Source organism: Chinchilla lanigera, unplaced genomic scaffold, assembly GCF_000276665.1.
Source record: "Chinchilla lanigera isolate Chin_1 unplaced genomic scaffold, ChiLan1.0 scaffold00021, whole genome shotgun sequence".
NCBI classification, from domain to species: Eukaryota; Metazoa; Chordata; class Mammalia; order Rodentia; family Chinchillidae; genus Chinchilla; species Chinchilla lanigera.
The window spans coordinates 11744693-11767706 of NW_004955422.1; the positions used below are offsets into that span (position 1 = coordinate 11744693).

The following is a 23014-nucleotide window of genomic DNA, read 5'->3' on the forward strand; positions in this document are numbered from 1 at the left end:
CGTTTAATTTCAGACTTGACCAAAGAAGAAAACCAAGCAGCCATCTCTATTAAAAACACTAGTAGAAGTTTTAGGGGAAAACATGGACGAAGCGCAAAAACACAGTCAAAGTTTGTGACCCAGTCTACCCACACATGCTTGTCCCAGGGGAAGGACAAAATCTGAAGTTCTTTGAGGACTAAAGTCCATCTTCAGAAGCCCCTTGTTCAGAAAGACACCATGAACCAAAACTTACCCAGAGCTGCCATGTGGTGACAGGTGAGGTTATGCCAACCCCTTAGCAAGGGACGTAACTGGATTGGCCATACTCTTCCCTCCCCACTACATCTCTGAGTACCCCTTGCAGGAAAACATCACCTTCCTTTTACCCTAGACAGACACGGAGGTCAGTGGCCTAGGCTTTGTGTCAGATGATCCTAAAATGAAACACTGGCTCTGCTACTTTGGTGTATGACCTTGAACAAATTACCGAAGTTCTCTGAGCCTCAGTTTCCTCATCTGTAAAATGGGGATAATAACAGCCCCGACTCCTACAGTTGTTCAGTATGGCACATAATAAGCATGCATTTTTAGCAGGTCATCCCAGACCTTCATCACCTAGTTCAGATACCAGATCCCAGAAGTTTCTTACAACTCATCCTGCCTTTACTGACTTCCTCCTCTCTGAAGTTGTACAAACTCCTAACTCAAAATTTGACTTGGAATATATACTGCCTCTAAATCTTCCCTCTTGTGTTCCTTGTTAGGGTGTCTGCTTTTGACAAGGCCATAACAAGGTCTTAGTGCTTTTCGTATTTTTATTTATATTAAATATATTTTCTCCTTATGTTTACTGGGGTTTTTGATTACTATGTTTACTACATTCAGATACTAACATTTCTAAAATCAAGATAATCTGTATAATTTACCCTCGTATTTAACACAGTATTTTTCTCTTCTCTGAAATTATTATTTAAATCAATAGACATCATAAAGATTGTAATCAGCAGATTCTTAGAGATAATATTTGGTTAACTGAGGAGGCTCGATCTACACAGACCCAATTACAAGTTTCTCCTAGCATCCGCCTCACTCCCCACCCTCAGTTTCCGCGCCCTCCCATACCCACCCCTCTGCCAAGGGGGTAGCTTTGGAAGACAATAGGTCAGAATGAGGAGTTCACTCTGGGCACAGGAAAACCAGCACGGTCACACACATTGGAAGACTAGAAGTATGCTTATTCTCCCTTGAAAGGTAAAGAAACAGGTTTAGAAGGTTAAGTTCTTCCAGAAAATCCTGTGTTCGCTTGTCGGTAGGAAGATAGAGTCTTTAAAGACTGTATGACTGATTATCTATTGAAAACTTTCCTTCATGAGGCTTCCAGATATCATAAGCTCCTTAGCCAGGGCCAGAAGCAAAGGGCAGGGATTTCAACGGCAACACCATTAGAACCAGTTTCCCCTCTGACCAACAGCGTGGACCATCCACAGGAGTCAGGGCCACCCATTTTTCAAGCTCCCAACAGAAAAGCAAGCCCCACGCCAGCCAGGAAAATGGTAAGAAAGCAACTAAAGAGAACGGTCTTCAAGGTGGGTTCCCTTGCTGAGCCTCTTGGATCTAGGCCTTTAAACGGTCGTGATTCATTCAGATCCATCCATGAGACTCAAAAACTGTAACATGTTGATTCCCAGTATCTTTATCAGAAGAAAGAGAGACTAGAAATATAGTCAAGCAATTGTATCAGATTTTCATAGACATCATCATTAATTAGCCTTGTAACTATGAAATCAAACTCTAATTTTTCATGACAGCAGCTTTCACTCTCATTATATGGCTGCCAACCATGGACTTTGCCAACCACTGACCTCCATGATGCTTTCAATGCTGTAAATAACATAGAGCTCCAGTATTCCGGTGAGGCCCATGGCCAGGGGTGGGTGACTGATTCGGGGAGCCAGCTCACTGTTACTCTCAGCTGAACGGAGGCTCCATTCAGGAAGATAAGGAGCTTGAACAGCAAAAGGGCAAGTTGAATGTCAGAAAATGATGGAAGATACCTAAAGAGGAAATTAAGAAAAAAAACAAAAGGAAACTTGAGAATACAAAATCAACCAACAAAAATTGCTTGAATACCTTTTTTTTTTTTTTTGCTCAAGTCCATGCTGGGAATTTTAGGGGACAGTAGATGTACGTTGTCCTTGCTCCTGGATACCTAAGAAAATTGAGATCTCTCCAATCTAGATTCAGCCTTCCACCAACATGCCAGAGGGTCGATAATGGTGAAGCTGGACGACTCCGGTCCCTTCCTTCCTAAGCGCCAATATGACGCGTTGTGTCCTATCAGCTGTGGATATTGGGCAAGTTACCTAACTCTCTATGCCTGTTTCTTCACTAGTAAATTTTAGGTAGGTGACGATAACACCTGGTAGGGTTGGCGTAAGAATTAAATGACTTGTCACACTGTGAATGCCTGGCCGGTTCCTGCTACCTAGTAACACCCGGCCAGTGGCAGCTGTTATGACTATCCATTGTAGAAGGACATTATCCCACTTGTTATGGTAAAGCTCAAAGGTCAGGGATCTTAATCAACATCTGCATTTCTCTCCATAATTCATTGTAATAGCTGCCACTTAGTAAATTGTCCCCTGCGCCGCGTATCACGGTAGCTAATTTGAGTTCGCTGGCTTACACCTCCTCTGACCAAAGGCTTTCATTCTCCAATAATGGAGCCAAATGTGACTTCTCCAACAGACTGTTTTTGGAAAATGATAAGCACAGTAAGAGAGGCAGAAGGCTGAATCCAAAGCCTGTCCATCTCATCATCACACTGAGAATCTCGGCTGACGGCATCTTCTAAAAGTTTACTAAAACTTAATTTTTGTTTTACTTCGCTTTGGTTTTTAGCTTGTGCTGCTCTTGGCATTGTGGTGGAGGTGGCAGGTCGGGGGAAGGAGATTTGCTGGTCCAGAGAGCAGGCTTTAGGAAAAGTAGTAGCAACACTTTACCTATTCGATCCAGGAAAGAATTGGGGGAGATCCTCCATCCTCATGTAAGATGATATGTGTGTGTTTGTTTGTTTGTTTTTGAGATAGGGTCTCTCTGTGTAGTTCAGGTTAGGCTTGAGTTCACTATGTAGCCCAGGCTGCCCTCAAACTCCCAATGATCCTCCTGCCTCAGCCTCCTGAGTGCTGGGATTACAGGCATTCATCACCTCACCCGGCAAGATGACGTGTTTTCTAAAGCAGATGATTCGACAGCATGTATATGCATTGTCTTATTTATCCCAAGAATCATACCAGGGACTAGATCCAACAAGATAACAGGATTTCCACTATTTCATAGAAGGTAGACTGTGCCAGCAATGATTATAGACCCAGGAACTTAAGCCAGCAGAAAGGGAGGGGTCCAGAGAGGACAGTGCCAAGGCCAAAGCAAAAGGAGCAAGGCCAACTTGAGCTCCTTCACGCTCCATGCATCTCATTTAGCATTGAGCAGCCTTCCATCTAAGCCAGAGAAGCCACAGACCAGCTGGTGGCCCCCAGCAAGCAAGGCATCTATGTTTCTGCACCTTATGATGAAAGTAATGACAGCTTCCTCCCAGGATGACTATTAACCAATGTATGATAGGTGAGCTCCCTAGCACAACCCTTGGCACATCATAGATGCCCCACGTGTGTGGGGGTCCCTCCTCCCGTCCCCACAGAACTACCCCAGGAGCAGTCAGAGATGGTTAACACGGTAGTAGGATGGACTCTGGAGGCAGACATTATAGCTTAAAATACCTGTTCTACCACTTGTAGCTGTGTGACTCTAGGCAAGTTACCTAGCTTCCCTGTTTCTCAATTGCTTTATCTGTAGAATGCAGATAGTAACTCCCTCGTCAAAGAGTTGTGAGAATTTAATGTAAGAAGCTTAAGAGTTCAAAACAAGATAACTCACCCTCGGTTCTCTTCACTCCCCATCTTTTAACTCAATAATTCACGTGATTACTCCCTACAAGAGTTGTATGTTTTCCCCATTTTGCAAAGGAGGCAATGGACATGCGGAGACGTTACACAGGCTTCCCAGCCTCCCGCAGCCAACAAATGGTGGAGAGAGATCTAAACCTCGAAAGTATCCTTCCAGAGCCTGGTGCTTCAACCACTTTGTACCCATGAGAGTTCCTTGGTTTTGCTCTCTGGCTGGAACACCAGAACATGGGCAGGAAATTGAGTACCCCCTCGTCCTTCCTTCCTCTGCTGCCCTTCCCCCACCCATAACATCGTCCTCCTCTTCCTCATTCCCAACGGCCATCTCTTGTCTTCACCCAACGTTTATTGTGCAGTTTTTAGAAGCTCAGTGTGTGACATCATCCAAGATCTCCGTTCCAATCAAATTTAAATTAAATGTGATGGTTAAACTGAACTAGAGTCAAATTCCTCCTTTATTTAGGTTTTGTCATCATCATTATCCCTTCTAGCCACTGGTCCAGAAACCTGTCCTTCTCCTTGTGGTCACCCAGAGATGACGTACATACATTCGGGACCATGGGACAGAGTTACTGTCGTGCATGGCCACTGCCAGAACGTTTGCACTCCCAAATAACTGCGCCAAAAGAACTTAGAAAAAATGTAATTTCTCCAAAAGACTCTTTTCTAAAAAATAACATTGGTCGAGGATGTTTTCCTTGAAAACCTCGCCACTGAGAGGAAAGGAGGCGTGTGCAGACAAACAGGAGTAGCTAGCGTTCAGAAGCCAGTGACAAGATCAGACAGTGCCCGAACACAGCGGAAAACACAATGTATAGTACTCTCAGAGTCCCCAGAGACCAAACAGGAAAAGTCACAAAATTTTAAAGCTCAAAAGAACCCCGAAGAACATCTAATCCAGTTACTTGCAAACTCTGTGTAAGTGCAGATTCTTTTGTTCAAATGAAATCTTACCCAGAAGATTTATATAAGAGCTGAGATGCTCTTACAGCGTCACGGGGGACAGGGGAACACCTAGAGTCCACTCCATTCCTATTCCGTCCCTCCCAACAGTGCTTTGGAGGGCTCTAGGGAACCTCTGAGGTTCCTCGGGGCACAGTTTGAAAATCACGATCCTAATCCCACTTCCTCCTTTCCCCGGGGGTGGAGGGATGAAGCCTAGAGAAGCTATCTGACTTGCCTGAGGTCACACGACCAAATCGGCAGACTAGGCCGACCCTTATCTCTCTTCAACAGTTTCTCCCTAATAATACCTGAATGCGCAAATGAACTGTCTTTTATTTTTCCAGACATTTGTGTTTGTCCTCATGCCCTATGTTCCCAAGAAAACCTAAGACACTGGTCCCCGCTTGTGCCTTAAATCTCGGAGTGTGTGGTCCGGACACAGCCATGACTGCTGGAAGTGTGGTATAGGAGGAGAAGGGTCACAAACACTGCCCCACAGATAACCCTGGACGCTCTGTTTCACCGTCCACATGGAGCTGAGCGTCTGCTGTCCACGGAAGTCCTAAACTGCGGGTGGTTCTCAGCAGGACACCTGTGAGCTGGCAGTCCAGGCGGCCTCCTCCCTGTTAGCTTTGGACACAACCTAGCCATTATGCCCCTTCACCTCTGCACTGTAAGACAGGGGAGGGCAGAGGGAAGAGCCACCCCGTGAATGCTTACAGCCACGCAGATTAGAAGTTGAATATGTTCAGGTGTCTGGCGCTCTCTCGGTGCTTAGAGTGAAAAGGCTCAGCCATGGCCCTGGAACCTGGCCGCTCTCTCTACCTGCTTGGAGAGTAGCAGAAACGGTGAAGGGAGGTTCTGACGCCGTGCTCTGGGAAAGACGCTATATGCACAGTGGCTAACACGGGGCTTCCCAGTTGCTTACTTCCGGTGCCTCCTGCCAGCCCCCTGCAGCCCGGGGATAGGAACCAGCACTCACACTGGGCTGACGAATCCCCGACAGGATCATTAACTTATCCAGAGTTCTGCAGCTAAAAAATGACAGACCCAGAATTTGATTCCCCAAGCATCCTGCTGTAAAACCTGTATTCTTAAACACTACTCCACACTGCTCTTCCTTCCTCCTGCACAGGAAGAAAGGGAGAATAGGAGGACATGGAAGGCTCGGGACCCAGCCGTGCAGGAGGGTGGAAGTGCAGACAGACAGGAAGGGCGCACTGCCGCATGCATTTCCCCTCCAGCTGTGCTTCCCTGCGCAGAATTCCCCAGCCAGTGCCAGCGTCCTGCAAATGTCCCAGAGGCAAGAATCCTCGGCTTGTTTACGGAGTCCCCCGGGGCCAGGGGGCGGTGAGCTGGGTACAAAAGCAGGATAAAGGTAAACTTTCTGCATGTGAGAACCACCCCCCCCCAAGGAGCTGTGTCACACTGTATGTCACCGTCATCAAAGGGGCTGTGCATAAACCTGAAAAACCAAACGGACCTGTCTGTAGGTGTCACTTATATCACAAGGCTACAGGTGCCTTTATTTCCACCGTCTGCGCCGTCTGCCGGGGCCAGGAGAGCCTGCTTTCTCTTGCCTTTCAAGCCATCTCTCTGGACCCAGCCATCCTGTCCTCACGTAAGCATCTGGGTTTTGGAGGGGTTTTTTGCCCGTCTTCTGGATGAATGGTGAGGGGCGTCAGAGCTCAGAGGCTGGGCTGAGGGCCTGGGTGTGTGGGTCAGGCTCGAGCTACTGTGCTGGTCCCCGCACAAGGCTGCCACTGTGCCTTGGGAGCTCTAGACTCAGGCTTGACTGCTTGCCTGAGAGAGAGGACTCCTGGGCCACGTGGCCACCCGCCCCCTCCTCTCCAGCCCCCACTTCCTGTGAGGAGGAGAGGACCCACACAGCCTCTCCACTCTGTGCCCTTCCCAAAGCTATGTTAACTTCTCTGGAGATGTCTTTCGGAAGGGAAGTCGGATTTTACACTAAAACACATTCGGCTTCAAGGGAAGCCCCCGACCCCTGCCCCTTCCCTGACTTTATCCCTCGTATCCTCCTTGGCCTGCTCGCTGCCTCTGCACCGCAGCTCCCTTGATAGAGACAATTGTCTTATAGTTTGGGGCATTTTCAGGAATTTGTATTTACAAAATAGTTTCAAAGAATCCCATTTTTTTCCCTCTCCCACCCCATCAGAATAGAACATGTCCAGAAAAGCCGAAGTTGGGGTTTTTTTCCACTGTATTCTCTGCAGTTGTATGTGGGGTTCCTGTGGGGTTGCCCCCTGCTGGCAGAAATTGATAACACATGCTTCTTTCAGAATATGGGGGTCCAAGTCTCCGTGGACCTGTGGAGAATTCGCAGGCTGGAAACGGGGTCATGGGCCATAGATAAAACTTGGTTTTACAGATGAGGGAACTGATGCCCCAAAAGTCTCAGTGACTTAGGAAGATGGGTTTGTGTTTTCGGGTACTCTAAAGAGCCAGAAATATGTCTTTTTTGAAAGCTTGATGGTTTTTTTTCTTGGTGTTATTTGAAAGAATGTTTTTCCGTGATTCCAGGTATGGTTGGCAGGAGTTTTCAGCTTGGTTATCTTCTCATCTCAAAAGCTGCCAGAGTAGATACATTGACAGTCGTTGATTTTTCTTTCTGGGACAGGAATAGAATATATATATATATACATATTGTAAGAATAAAAGATATATATTTATCTTCAGGACGTTCTGAAGATTAGGTGTTAAAATCTTATTGAAAGAGGGTAGTGAATGTGCATATAGCACATAGATATGGCAAAATAATCTAGAATTTTAGTAGGCTGAGTAGTAAATACGCACCATGTCCCTTGCCTCGGTGAGCGGCCCAGGGAAGATTTGACCCTCCCAGTATTTAATCCAAAACTGTAAACTTTGCATTGAAGCCCACACAAAACTGTATGGGCCTTTGCTGCACCTTCAGAAAAACAATGAAAAACAACAATCAACCAAACGCCCTAAGCAATCTCAAGAGAAATGAGGAATCACTTGACAGGAGGTCAGCAAATTGGTTCTCGCAGCTGCTGTGGTTTCTCCCACAGCAAACACTCCAGCACCTAACCCGCAGTCCATCTTTAGCAGCAAGTGTTGAGCTGCTCCATTGCATTCTCCTCACTCGCCCTTCTTGGGGAGGCCAAAGGGTGGGAAACTGACGCTGCCTCGCACAGAACCAGCGGACCCTCAGGTGTCATGGGGGCTGTGGGGATAGAAAACATTTCTCCTCCCAATGATACTACCCAATGCTGAGATTGAGGAAAGCTCTCCTTCACCTCCTGTATCTGTACTTTTCACCCATGTGGCCATGTTCTGCCCAGTGATGTTTTACATATAAACAGGCAATGTGTAGGTGCTTAATTGGGTAGGTTTTTGGTCACATGCCCAGAGTGAAGTCGATGATCTCCACCAGGGTCAGGAAGGAATTTTCCTCCTCTGGCAAACTGGCCAAGGCTGGGTGGTTTTCTCCTTTGCCTCTCTCTGGAAGGCTGAGCAGAGGAGTCTGGTTGCTCCAGCTATGAGCACCTCACCTGTTACTGCCGCCTCTGGTTCGTGCAGCGGCGAGAAGCCCACAGGCCTGGCCTTCTGACCGGGCGGACCCTCTGTGTGCGCACGCGGCGTGTGAGCCAGCTCTGAGAAGGGTTGGGAACGCAGCACTGGAGGCATCCGGGGACTCCCGCTTCCACGCCATCGCTGCCTGGCCCTCCAAGGTACTTGCGGCGGCCTTCCTCCTGCATGGAGGGGAACCGACCTGAATCCTCAACGTGTGTTGAGTGTGTCTTATCCTTTCCTACTTCACGGGCGGCTATTAATCTTGGGGAAACTGAGTTCAACCCCTGTGGGTCTGCTGGTGGGCAGTGTACGGGTTCAGGATGTTTAAAGTACCCGGCTCTGGCTATCCTGTGATTCCTGAACCAGACAGAGGTATATGATAATGCACACAGGAGGTCAGGAGGAAGGGGAAATCTGAAATGTCTTCTTCAGAGAAGAAGATGGTTTTTCTCTGAATCTGTGGTGGTACCGGTTGGATTTTAGTCCAATTCGATGAGCCTGCAGGACCACAGTATCCAAATATGACCAGTGCATGTGCGTATGTGTGCGCGTGCAGAGATGTGGGTGTGTTGGCCAGTCAAGGGGGCGCCTGCAGAAAATCACAGAGCTAGGGCCAACTGCGCTGTCCCTCTCACCGGTGTCCTTACCTAGTAGGCGAGGAACTGAGCTTTGGAGAGGTGCAAAGGCAAAATCATCACTCCACGTTCAGGGCTTTTTCCGTGATAACAAGCCAGTCAGCCCCTCAGAACATGAAGAGTGTGGCTAGAACAGCAGGCCAGAGAATAATCCTGTCCTGTGCAGATGCTAGGTCCATCTAACCCAGGCTTCTGAGTCCTTTTATTATCCTCACACCCGAGGGTGATTTTTTCATTATCACCCCCATCCTGTTGGGAATGGCTGGCCCAATGTGAGGCTGGCTTTACGGGTTGCCAGGTCTTCCTGAAAAGTGAGACCTCACACCATGCTCCTTCCCACCCATCCCGCTCACCTGCATGAAAGAAGTCTTTCAGAGCCCCCAGTTCAATTACTGCAACAACTTTCGAGAGCCTAAAGCAGAAGGCCTGCCACACAGGAAGCAGCCATGATTCCTGAACTTGCACATCTAGTGCATGCTGGCTCGGTGGCCAGGGTCTTTTGTGGCATACCCAGAGTTAATAATACCCTCCCCTATTGCAATATCAAACAAAAAGAGGAAGAAGAAGAAGGAAAAAAGAGAAAGAGAGAGAAAGAAAAAGAAAGGAAAGAAAAGAAAGAAAGGAAAAGAGAGAGAAAAGAAAGAAAGAAGGAAAGAAAAAGAAAAAGAAAAAGAAAGAAAGAAAGAAAGAAAGAAAGAAAGAAAGAAAGAAAGAAAGAACTTCCATTGCTTTCATAAAAGACGTTTTTTCCAAAAAGCAAGAAATAATTATGGGGGTTTTTTGGGGGGTTTCGGTACCAGGAATCAAACTCACAACCTCATGCTTGCCAGGCAAGTGGGGTGCCGCTGAGCTAAATCCCCAGCCCCATTTATGGAAGGAAGATAGAATGTCATGCACCCAAGATAGCCCTTTAAGAAAAGCCTAATGGAAGGGCTGGGGATTTAGCTCCGTGGCACAGCACCTGCCTGGCAAGCACAAGGTCGTGAGTTCGATTCCTGGTACCAGAAAAAAAAAAAATGAAAGAAAAGCCTAATGGATGTAATTTGCCATAAAAAGAATTAGCAAAGTGAATCAGATACAACTCTGTGTGGTGCTCTGGAGAGATTGCAGATCAAGGGAGTGGGTTGGTATAAATAAAAATCCTTAAAGGGTGTAAATATTGTATTGATCAAAAACATTCCTAATTTTTATATGATTAAAGTCAGTTTTCAGATGACTTTTTAAAGCTGCCAAATGACTTTTGAGAGTTGTTCATCAAGCAAGGGTGAGAAAAGTCTTGTTTTGTATTTGGTTCACCTTTTCTTTCTCCAGCTCAATGAGGAGGGTCATGTCAGAGGGCCTCTTTCTTTCTCCTTCCATTTTCTGAGTCTTCTGGCCCAGAAGGAGTGAGCGTGTTTTTATCCTTAGTTCTCACTTAGATAAACTTTTTGAAGTCCAGTCCAGAGAGTCCAGAAGATCTCGGGCTTCAGAGCCATTTGCCTCCCTTACAACATCCCACCCCATCCTTCCTCTTCCCGCCTTCCTTCAACCATCACACGCTGCCCCACTCTGGATATAAAAGCAACCAAGCCATGGGAAAATCAGAGCCCAAAGCCAGGCAGCCTTGACTTCTGCAGGGTAGACTTCCAGGGCAGATCTGTGGCCGTGATAATCTGCTGGGCCCATTAACCCTGCGCTGGCATCAAAAAGAGGGCAGGTCTGGGGACTCGTGGGTACTGGTCCAGAAAGGGTGTTCCAGGATGAGAATTCAGACTCTGGCTTTTATGCCTGTCCAGAGTGCAGTTCTCAGGCACATTGCCTGGTGGTCATGATGGTCGATTGGTCAACAAAGACTTGGTCTTTGGTTCCAGAATCACACAGTCCCTGCCCCACTTGTATCTCTATGTCCCAAAGTGTACCTGAGAAGCAACTGTGTCTTTAGCAAGGGAGGCAGGTAGACCAAGAGTCAGAAAACGTAAGCCCTTCCTCCAATTAAACCCGACAACCAATGAAAAAAGTAAAAAAAGTCCCAAGGCCCCAAAAACCCTCCCCTAAAATGGCAGGGGGAGAGAGATTAGACCAATTTCCACTGTGGTACTCACATCTCTGGTGAGGTAGAAGTTGATTCTGCTCAGCAGTTGGCAAACTCTTTCTCAAAGGACCAGATAGGAAATATTTTAGACTTCGCCAAAAAAACAAAATCAAGCACATTGTGTAGGTACTTATTTTTAAACATAAAATTATTTTTGCTTGCAGACCATACGAAAGTAGGTGGTAGATTGGATTTGGCCTGAGGATATATTGCCTGATAATCCCTAATTTAGGTGGTACATGGATGAACATTCTCTATTTAAATGCTAATATATTTTTTGCATGTACCTTAAAAGAATACTAACTTTCCCTTTATATTGATGATATAAAGGCTTCTTTTTAAATAAACATATTAATGTCAAAATAAAAAGAAGTTGATGTTTTAAATGTTTTAAGTAAATAAAGGTGTTTGGTAGGATATAAATTCAATGAAATTATGGTGGCAGGCAAATGACTGAAGTTTGAAAGACATTGGATGGGATGATGGAGAAGTCCTCACCATCTCAAAATTCCATCTTTCAATATCCCAGGATGTGGAATGTAGTCTTCCCTGGTACTTACCAGTGGAGTGACCCTAAGCTGCAGTGTCCTCATTATGCATAGAGGAAGAACTGGCCTATCCTTATTATTTCTAGAAAAAGAGAATTTGGGTAAATAGGTGTTTTACTCTGCCAAACATGGAATTTTTAATTTGAGTTGCGGGAATATGGGATGCAGCAAAGAGATAGTAGACAGGAAATAGGAAACAGCAGAGGTCAGGTTAGTGGAAGTGGGAGTACATCCAGGTGGAAACGTGAGCCCATTCCCTTCCGCCATTTTTCCAGCTTTTTCCCAGAGATCCCACCACTGTCACAGTGTAGGTGGGGAACAGAATCCAACATTAGGATCCTGAGCCTCTAATGAGACAAACCTGAACTTCCACCCAGATTCCATCTCCTGCTGGCTGGGTGATTTTGCATTTGCTACCTGGATCTTCTGTCCATCATCTACACAATGGAAACACTTCTAGTACCTATCTCAGGGTGGTTCTTCTGAGATTCCCATGAATAATGAATCTAGGTACTGCAGTACTTAGCACAGAGTGTGAAGTGTAGTATTTGTGGCACACTCACTTCTCCAAAACCTTCAGGACAGCTGTACTACAGAATTCAGAATTCTTCAGGTGTTAGGAACCAAAATACAGAGAACCCCAATGGTCTAGGATTGATCTAAAGCATCAGTCTCTCTGTAGTGTATCATATGAGTGCTTGTGAAGTAGAATTAATAAGACTATAACTATAGTTGTAAAACTATAGCATGCATTGTTATATATTGTTGTATATGTATTATTGTTATATATGTGCTATGTACATACATAAAGCTGTATAAAATTATATGACTTCAGTTTAGGACTGTTTGCTGGGAAATATGTGTGTGCACCAAACACACAAACTTTCAATTTTCTTGCCCTGTTTTCAGAAGCATGTTGTCAGCTGTCATATTCCAGATATCAGAGAGTCAGCTGTGAGCAAATAGGAAGAGGAAATACAGGGGCAGTGTGGTACACTAAGACCCTCCATGCACAAACTCCAGCTCTCCACTTTTGTTGCTTGGGCAACTGCCTCAGCACCTCTGTGTTGGTTTTTTTTCATCTATGAAATGGGGACAGACAAGATGTAGCGAGGATTAAATAATGCCCTCTGAGGGGTGCCTGAAGCTACCATTACTGAAAACCAAGGGTTGTCCTGCTGGGGGCGCCCACACTGCCCCTCCTTGACAGCCTTCTCTGCTCTTGCAGGGTGATGTTGGACTCCGTGACACACAGCACCTTCCTGCCCAACCCATCCTTCTGCGACCCCCTGATGTCATGGACAGATCTGTTCAGCAATGAAGAGTATTACCCTGCCTTTGAGCATCAGACAGGTGTGTATATCTGAAGCCGCCCACCCCAGGGCAGCTAGCACAGGCTGGGGCAGAAGGTGCTGGGCAGGAGGTGCTGGACAACAAGCCGTGCTGGGGCCTGGAAATGCCAGTGTTCAGAGGCCGGGGGAAGCCCAGGTGGAAGGAAGAGCAGCTGCTTGCTGGAAGGAAGGCTCTGGAATCCTCACCCTAACTTCTTCCTAGCTCTGTGTAAACTATCCAGCCGGGCCCAAAGCAAGAGCTCGTTAAACACGAATCCGCTCGCTGTCCCTCCCCCTCTTCCTCCCTCTGGGTCTCAGCACAGGTTTTATCCACCTGAGAAGGAAGTTTGGGGCCTGATGCAAATCTTGTGCCAGAGGCAGGCCAGCTGAACTTTGTTCCAGAAACCCTCCAAGGGCCTCTGTCCCCGAGTGCTTGGGTGACTGAACATCTCAGCGGGGCTGGGCGGCTGCTGGCCTGGCAAATGCACACTGCGCAGGTACTGATGCAAGCACCCATCAGGCCATCATTCACCACTGAGCCTTAACCCTGAGCACCCCAGCCAGGTGCAGTCCAGCCCAGTGAGCAGGCAGTGTCAGGGAAGAGCTGAGCCTTCAGGGTTGCTGTGTGATATCCACCACCAGAGCCCCTGCCTCAGGGGCCGAAAACCAGGGCTGCGTACACAGAACTGAGAACTTACCTACACCATGCAGTCCTACATTCACCCCTATTCCATAGATGCACACTCATCTACACATGCACACCTGAAATCTCTCACCTTCGCTCAGGACATCTCATTACATTCAGATTTGAATCATTGAGATACAATTTTCCATGGGGCCTAAGAAGCACCTGAAATTTGGCTAATAGATTAAATCTGAAGGAGTAGAATGAAAGCTATTGGATCCCTGGCTCTCCAAGTGTCCCACCATGGCGGGGCCCAGTTTTGGTCCCTCTGTCAATCCATGCATAAGGCCAGCCCTCACTTAACCCAGACCTGCCCTTGTGAGAGCCCCCTTCCTGTCTCGTCTCCTGGGTGGCAGCCGGGATGGCAGGGGGATAGGAAATGGCCGCAATCATCTGTCCCCCTGATGCCTAGACATTGGGAGCAGCAGCTTCGATAGTTGTCAAGAGCTCGGGGTTTGGAGTTGGGTGTCTTAAATGTGAAGCCTGGTTTTGTCATTTATTATCTGCACCATCTTAATCTCTTGTGGCCAGTCGTCTCACCTGGATAGTGGGGAAAATAATAATGCCTCCCTGGTAGTGTTGCTATGAGACTGAAGTGAGTTAAAGGAGAAGTGTTTGGGGCAGGGTCTGGCCTGGCCCATAGCCAGCACACACAGGTGTTTACCAAACTGGAGGGTTAGTTCCAGTAGGATGTGATGAAAAGTTAAAGAGCTGGCCGGTGCCAGTGGTTGTTTGTCAATGCAAATGTATTTAATGTCACTAAACTGTAAGTTCACAATGGGTTAAAATGTTAAGTTTTATGGTATGTTTACATTATCACCATTTTTTAAAATGAAAAGTTAAAGGAATGAGCGCCAATGAATTGCCAGTGTGACTTAAATCTGAGCAGGTCTTGGATTCTCAGACACAGCTTTCTCCCAGCTGAGGCCTCTGCATTTCCATCAGTATATTGAGAGGTGGGACCAGGTTATTGCTCGGATTCCTTCCAGAAGCTTCTCTGGGTACTGCACCATGCAATATCACAAGCATAGCTTTCTTCTCCCACCACCACTCAGAGAAGAGAAATTTCCACTGGGGTGTGAGACCAGTGAAAAGAAAATATCCTTCAGGAGTAACATGGGTTCCTGACATTCCCTGAGGGATGAGCTTGGTTTTTTACTTACCACCTGCTCCTCTAAATTTCAGAAGAACGTGGATTATCTCTGACCTCCTAATGGTCAAAGTTGGGCATGAAAGCTTAGTCTTGACTGAGCACTTTTCCCACAGCTGCCTGGGCACCAGGTGAACTTCATGAGTCCCATTGATGGAAGGACTAACCTAGCAGTTCTTTCTCATCTTTTTCTGACAAAGACATCACCACACACAGGGATGACTCCTTGGTTGAGTTTCCACAAAAACGCTCTCTGCGGGGCTTATGTCAGGGACAGCCGTGTTTGCCCTGGGCCTTTCTTTGCAAACTTTCATTGCTTGGTGGCCAAATGTCCCTGAGGCATCTTTACCCAGGTTCTCTCCCACCTCCCAGGAATTGCCATCTTGAATTCAGAGCTTGCCTTAGGGACTGTCCTCATGGCACTTTCCTGATCCAGTCTAACTCTGAGTGCTGACACTGACACTACCAGCCACGTGACCTCCAGTAGATTTGTTTGAAATATATTTTCCTTTGTGGAAAAAATATGCATCTCCTAGGGTAAGAGGATTGGATGAGATTTTGTATAAAATGTGTGTAACCAAGTGCCTGGTACATGGTAAGTGCACATGTAGCCAGGAACGCTCCACAACTCTCAGACAGATGGGAAAGTAGCTCCCTCTCTCCTCTTGTATTTTTCATATTGAATAAAAGTAACATGGGTCTCTGTTGCAACTTTCCCAATTTTTGGCAGTGTAGATACTATAGCACCAAAGAGAAAGAAACAAAGAAATAGCATGCCTTCTAGACAAATGACCTATAAAAGGGGATAGGCAGGAATGGTCCGTGTATTGAGGAAAACTGGCTGTTTTCCAAAATTTTCAAACTGCCTATGGCAGTGTCGCGGGAGCTGTGCCCTCTCTCTGCCAACCACAAAGGGTGCTGACCTGCTCTGTGAAGCAGGACTTCTGATAAGCTCTGCTGCAGGCTGGAAGGAGGACAGTCACAGATGGCAAAACGCCTTCAAATTTCATAAACTCACCCTGCCCTTGACTTGGCCTTGTCAAAATAAATAATTAATGTGGTGGGCCTGCATGTATATCACTTGCATATAACATTTTTTTAAAAAGTCTTTCCCCAGTCAAGTTCTAGTAGCCCAGGCTCTGAGGGGTCATTATGTATTTGGCCTCACCCCTGCTTCCTGGACCTCCATCCTGTACCTCCACCTCCCGACGCACCTCTCTTGATGGCCAGTGGCCAGGCCAACATGGGGTTTTGGAATCTTGCTTCTACTTGGTCTACAGCAGAGGCTTCTAGATTAGGACAGCTCTGCAGGGTCCCCAGAGGTGGGAGCTGAGAAGCCCACATTTACTCTCTGCTCTCCTCTTACCTTCAAGTTGTTTCCTCTACCTTAATTCAGGAGACAGTACAGTTTAACTGGTATTAATGTTCTGCCACAAGAACTAGAATACATCTACAAGGTGTGATCAAAAACTACAGCGAATCTTTTCTTCAGTTTATTACAGTAAAAGAAGCAGTGCCATTCATCCTGCTAAAAGTCTTCCCTTTGATTCAACACACTTTTCCCATTGTTCTTGCCACTTTCTGAAGCATTTCTGGAAGTCCTCTTCCATGAGTGTCTTTAGTTGCGCTGTTATAGCTGCCTCCATGTCCTGAATCAACTCAGAATGTCTACCTTCTGTGGTCACTTTGACCTTGGAGAAGAGCCAGAAGCCGCGTGGTCCAGATCCAGTGAAGAAGGTGGATGAGGACACACCGGCATGGCTTTACAAACTTACCTTTCTGTTCGACGGGACTCAACAGCAGTATTCACCATATTTTTTGTCACACCTCGTAAAGATACTCATGAAAGAAGACTTCCAGAACTGCTTCAGAAAATGGCAAGAGGGCCGGGGATGTAGCTCAGCGATATAGCGCCTGCCAGGCAAGCGTGAGGTTGTGAATTTGATTCCTGGTACCAAAAAAAAAAAAAAAAGAAGAAGAAGGAAAATGACAAGAACAATAAGATAGTATATTGAAAGTGAGGAAGAATATTTTGAGAGGAACTAATGCCTCACTTTCAATATACTATCTTTTATTGTAATACTTCTTTTTATTTAAACACATGCTGTATTTTCTTGACCAGCCCTTGTATATGACCTACTTTTAGCTCTGCCCCTTTACCCCACTGTGTGACCTTGAAAAGGCCATACTTTCATTTTAAAGAGGGACAACATGAGCACATAGCATATATTGAGAATCACATGAGAAGGCACAGGGTTTAGTGTGGTGACTGAAACATACAAATATTCAATAAATATATTAGCTGTTATTACCTAGTGGGAGATTTTAGTTGGCTGGATGTGGTGATGTGTACCTGTACTCCCACCTACTTGGGAGGCTGAGGAAGAAGGATTGCAGGTTCAAGGTCAGCCTAGACAACTTAGCAAGACCCTGTCTAAAAATAAAGTAAAAACTCCTGGGGATGTAGCTCAGTGTAGAGCACGTGCCTGGCATGCATGTGGCCATGGGTTCAATCTCCAGTAGTAGGAGGAGGAGACAACAAGAGGGAGTGGGTATTTGAAGAAAGAGCCATTGAAAAACAATTTTTTTTTTTTTTTGGTTTTTCTCCAGTACCAGGAATCGAACTCACAACCTTGCGCTTGCCTGGCAGGCGCTGTGCCACTGAGCTAAATCCCCAGCGCCCCATTTAAAAATTTTTAAAAGCACAAAACCAATTATCATAGGTATTAATATCCAGAAAATGAGGGAGAGAAGTTTTCGGATGCAATGTGGGCTTTTCTAAGCAAGATGCTTAGATGGGGTGTAGTGGTGCTGGGTGTAGTCCTGTGATGGGTGTTAAGCAGATACAGAGGAAAGAGTCTAAGGATTTCTAACTGAAAACGAGACAACCAAACACAGAAGCATGTGATATTCTGAGCTGAGCCCTGGGGCAGCAGTTCCAGGAAATCACAGCATCAGCCACACATCAGAGCTTCCTGGGTAGCCGTGGCCACAGGACCACTCGGGGCCTGGCTCTCTCTGCCCTCCTAACCCCACGCTCCCAAGACCACGGCCTTCGCAGATGCCCAGCCGGCCCTGTTGCTCTTTGCTCCCCCAGTTTCTTGCACTGCTCCTGGCTTTATTTTTGCCATCCGCGGTGTGAGCACCCCAGGGGCTAGGAGAGAAAGGTCAGTGAGGCTCTTGGACGGGGCTGCCAGGGCTCTGGGAAGAAACCTGGAAGCAATTTATCACCGCAGGTTGGCCCTCGTAAAGTCTTCCCTTTCAATGACAAAGCTGCAATTGCCTGTATCCCTTGCTGCCCAATCCACTCATCACCTCTCTTCGGTGATGCCCCAGGCAAAATCTTTCCCAACTCCCTATGCTAATAAACCCTGCTAATTATGGTCCAAAGTTGCCTAACTTGGGCCTCCTCCGAGGCAGATGGTCTGTCTCCCCCGACTAAGCCCTGAGCTTGCTTCAGTCTGGTCCTTTCTCTCCACCAGACTGAAGAAAGCCTCATCTCCCTAGGAACACATGTACTCCCACCATGGAGTTGGGCAGCAACTGTCCACTTCTAAATGTCCCCAGCCAGGACCACTTTAAGCATGGAATTACCTGCGGACCTTGTGTGCCCTGGAGCGCACCCGCCCGGATCTGAAAGCTGAGTCCTGAGGAATTTGTGCACGCCTCTGGCTGAGGCATCACTTTCCAGAATTCCTCCCAATTACTGAAAACACCTCCTAGCTCATCAGCTCTTCCTCCCTATACAGCTGGCCCTCAAATAAGAGCCCTGACCCACTTCAGACTTCAAAGGAGCTGGCGGGGCCTGCTGCTTAATAGTGGCCTCTGGACATCTGGATTAGGCCTTCCCGGCACAGGATGCCACAGCCTTGAGTGGTGACACAAGTGGACGCTTCCCCCAAAAGTTTATGAATAGGGGCTGGGGATTTAGCTCAGCGGCAAAAGCGCCTGCCTGGCAAACGCAAGGTCGTGAGTTCGGTTCCCGGTACCGGAGAAAAACCAAAAAAAAAAGACAAAAGTTTATGAATGATAGATGCATAGAGGAAAATGATATCCACTTCCAGACAATACAGTGTTAAAGACAGTGTGTTCTTGGGTGTATAGCCCTTTTTATTTTCCCAGAGTTCATTTCTTCCAGGTAGCAGAAGGGTCTTCCTCATGTTATTTTCTGGAGTTAGAAGCAATGGCATCCTCTTTCTGACTTTTCAAACCTGAGTGTACATCTTCCTACATATCTTCCTCTAAATTTCATTCCAGTCAGTCTTCAAGATGTGTGCCCCACTTGGTCCCTCTCAACCTAGAAGGGTGAGGTTCTGTATGATACAAAATGCCCAGGTCCAAACATGGAAGTTGGCGTGGGCCTCACACCTTTACTAACCAGCTCTGTGATCTTAGGGGGTTGTGTGACCTCCCAGAACTTCAGTTTCCTCACTGGTAAAATGGAGACAATAACCACTCTTGATTTGGTTACACCTACTGCACACCACAGCGGGCTGGACTAGGCCCTCAGCTCTCCTTGTTCAGGCTGAGCAGAACCTGAGGTCTGGGGAAGGAGAGACTGTGAATCCTTCCAGACCTTCTGAGAAGGCGCCTGAGGGGAAAGCTCTCTGAGAGGGCAAGTGAGTAGAGAAGCTGGCGAGGAGGAAAAATTTCTCAGGAGACAGCAGAGGGAGAAAAGAAGCACTGTGGAAAGACTGAGCTGTGGAGAAACCTGACAGAGAGAAGCAGAGAGAGATGGGGAGGGGAGGGTGAAGGGCCTTCTCACGTCTGTCAGCCTGACAATCCTCCTCACCATGAGGAAGGCCCACAGAAACACCTCAACAAAAGCAACCACGGATGTTGCCTCTCAGAGTTGTCCCCCTGTGTCACTGAGAATACCCTTTTCCCCTCAGCTCTGGGGGCTGTGGGAAGGGCTTTGGGGGTGAGGAGAGCCAGCGGCCTCTTGGCTTGGGCCCCGGTTCTGCTCCAGGCCCAAGCTGCGCACAAAGCCTGCTCTGTGATTAGCCTCACAGAGAAGCGGGGAGCCAGGCCAGCGACACCTTCCAGGTGTCAGCCCTACCCCCACTCGCAGTTCTCCGAATCCTGAAGGCCCTTTCGGCCTCCAGAAACACTATGGTCCCCTTCCAGTGCCAAAGAAAATAACAAGGCAGTGGGAATGGAGAGGGCAAGGGAACAGAGGGCCAGGGCTTTCCCTGAACAGAAACACGCCGTGCCCTCCACTGGCAGGACGCCGATAGCCATCTCCGTCAGGGCCCAGCGCAGGCCCAGCAGCTGAAGAATTTCAAGGCTCATAAACGTCTCTCATCAGAATGCCAGGAAAGTCCAAAGGCCCCTTAGGTTTACTCAAGCCAGAGATCAGTGGATGGAAACGCAGAACAGTCTCAGGAAGGGCCTGTTTCCATAGGAGCCCCGTCTGCTGTGAGCTGCCCACAGGGGGCCTGGCGGGAGCTCCAGCCAGCAACCAGGAAGCAAGAACAGGACTTGGGTCTCACTGGCCCTGCTCCCGTCCATCAGGTGGAGGCTACAACATCAGCCTTTTCTAGCCTGGCGGAATACTGACTCTTCCATCTACATGCACGGAAAATTCTAGTTAAAACTTTAAATCAAATCGATTATGTAGGTTTGGCTGCCCTTCAACCCACTCTATAAAGGGAAAAGAGATGTCAGGGAGGGCCCCGGTTTCCACCTTTGTGACGTGGCCTTGATTTGGCAGAACTGGTGAGGATTTGAGAAGCTGGAGGTGCTGTCAACAAGGACACGTGGCGGGGATATGCAGTGGGCGGTTAGTGAGTGACAGCCCCGGGCAGGGCAGAAAGCCCACTTCCTGGCGGGGTTCAGAAGCGCCACAGCTCTGCTGGGGATCGTGGCAGCAAATGTAGCACTTACAGGAGAGGCAATAGCACCACTGCCCTTTGTTGCGGCATCTAAGGGAAAGTGGCCCTTTCCGCCATCCGCACAACCAGAGCTGGTCACCTGAGCCGCACTCCACTCTGCCCTCTGCCCTTTTCCTGGGACCATCGCATGCTCTCTGGAGCTCTGTCTGCCTCTCTCCCATGTTCCATCTGTTCCCACACTGACCCTCTGAGGCCAGGACAATGGGATGGGAAGAACAATGACACCTGAGCCTAGATTGGGGTTCATATCTCAGCTCTGCCACACTCTGGCCATGGAACCTTAAGAAAGTCTCCTATGACCCTCAAGATCCTCATCAGTGACTTCCTAGGGGACAGCACCAAATCTGTCTTATCCAGCATGAATCTTTGACACATAGTTTGTTATGTCACACAGAAGAGGTGCACAATGATAATGTTCATAGCATTAAAATCTTCCAGGCTCTGTTCTAAGTACTTTAGTAACTCATTTAATTTGCAGAATAACCCTATGATACAAGTGCTGTAATTATCCCCATTTCACAGATGAGGAAACTGAAGTTATCATTTATTAATTGATTGGATGAGTGGATGGATGGATGGATGGATGGATGGATGGATGGATGGATAGATGAATGAACAGCACGATAGTCACAAGGTTATTTACATTCAAAAAAAAAGATTATTTACACCAAAGAGTCAGACCAAGTACATGGTACCTCGTCCTTTCTGTAAGTTGTCTGCCACATTTTAGCATTTCCTTGAGACACTAGGGATGTTGAGTTCCAAATCTTTGCCCTAGGCCAGGCATGGCTACTTCCCAGGATACCAGACAGGGTGGCAGTCACAACTGTCTGGGTGAGCATACAGCTCCTGGGAAGGAGTGAGGAGCTCTGATATCAAGACAGGAGATCCTCAAAACCTCAAAAACACAACACAACCAATTCTCCCATGACTCCTTCCTCCAGAGTAACCTGCTATGGCAGTCCAAGGTCCATCAGACTCTGGACAGTGTCTACATGGCACAAGGCCCTGGCACACAATGGCCAGAGGATGTGCACAAACGGGAAGCCAGTGTGGGCAGCTGTCCATTAGAGCACAGAGAATCCAGCCAGCTTCAGATTCTGTCCAGTGCACAGTGGGCATTTAATAACTATCGAATTGCTTGGTAATTTTCTTTCTGCCAGGCTACGTCTATTAATCTCAGATTCCCAAAGAGCTCTGTGAGTCAATCACATTATCCCCATTTTACAGATAGAGAAACAGAGGCTTACATATCTGCAGACCTTGCCCAAGTAGAGAGCAGTCAGATCAGAATTTGAACTCAAGCCTTTGAGGCTCCTAAATTTATGCTTTTGATACCATGTGTCTGAGACCGGGTAACTGAAGAGCTTTTTGAGTTCCTTCTCCATGGGGATCCCTCTTTCTAAGCACCAGAGTGAGGCGCTTATTTTTCACCACCTCTCCCTCCTTTTCTCACCCCAAAGTCCGTCTGTAGGATTCTTCCCCTCTGGTCTTCTCTGCAGAACAGAAGGTGGCCGGGACCCTCCAGGGCTCAGAGGGCAGGAGCACAGCCAGGGTCTCTTTGGGGGATGCCTTTGGGGACCATGGACCCTCACTTCTTTCTCCTTGGGTGCAGCCTGCGACTCCTACTGGACGTCAGTCCACCCCGAGTACTGGACAAAGCGCCACGTCTGGGAGTGGCTGCAGTTCTGCTGCGATCAGTACAAGCTGGACGCCAACTGCATCTCCTTCTGTCACTTCAACATCAGTGGCCTGCAGCTGTGCAGCATGAGCCAGGAGGAGTTCATCGAGGCAGCGGGCATCTGTGGGGAGTACCTGTACTTCATCCTCCAGAACATCCGCACGCAAGGTCAGTGGCAGAGGCCGGGCCGGGGGAGGAGCCCGGGACCTGATGCCCTGAGAGAACCCTCTAATCCATGGGATTTGCTCAGCAAAACTTCATTCACTGGAACTCTCCTTGAGCCGAAACCTCAGCAAAGGGAAGCGCTAGTGTGCTAGTGCAGGGATTTTACATGACGAGAATAAGCTCCGTAAAAGCAAAGGAAGCACACTTAAATAAACACCAAAAAACAAAACAAAACAAAACCCTAAAACTATAGCAGAGGTACCAGGCTGATAGCGACAGAATGATGCAAGATGTTCACAAATACTTTTCGGTGAACAAAAAAATAAAAGCTTTATGCCTCATCTTGTGTCACTGAGCAGAAGGAGAAAAAAAATAAATAGGTTATTTTCTTTCCTGTGTCCAGA

General features: G+C 47.4%; 1 protein-coding gene across 3 annotated transcripts in view; it reads left to right on the top strand.

Moving 5' to 3' along the window:
- The first annotated feature begins 6380 nt into the window (after positions 1–6380).
- The window catches only part of Elf5 (E74-like factor 5 (ets domain transcription factor)), a 28241-nt gene continuing 11607 nt past the window's right edge, over positions 6381–23014 (top strand). For 2 of the 3 annotated variants that reach the window (XM_005384141.1, XM_005384143.1), the window contains exons 1-3: positions 8294–8608; positions 12933–13057; positions 22380–22613. In XM_005384141.1, coding sequence (XP_005384198.1) covers positions 12937–13057; positions 22380–22613 — 355 coding nt within the window. In that variant the 5' untranslated portion in view covers positions 8294–8608; positions 12933–12936. Of the gene's footprint in view, positions 6514–8293; positions 8609–12932; positions 13058–22379; positions 22614–23014 lie in introns of those variants that run through there. The other variant, XM_005384142.1, reaches the window with a different exon arrangement.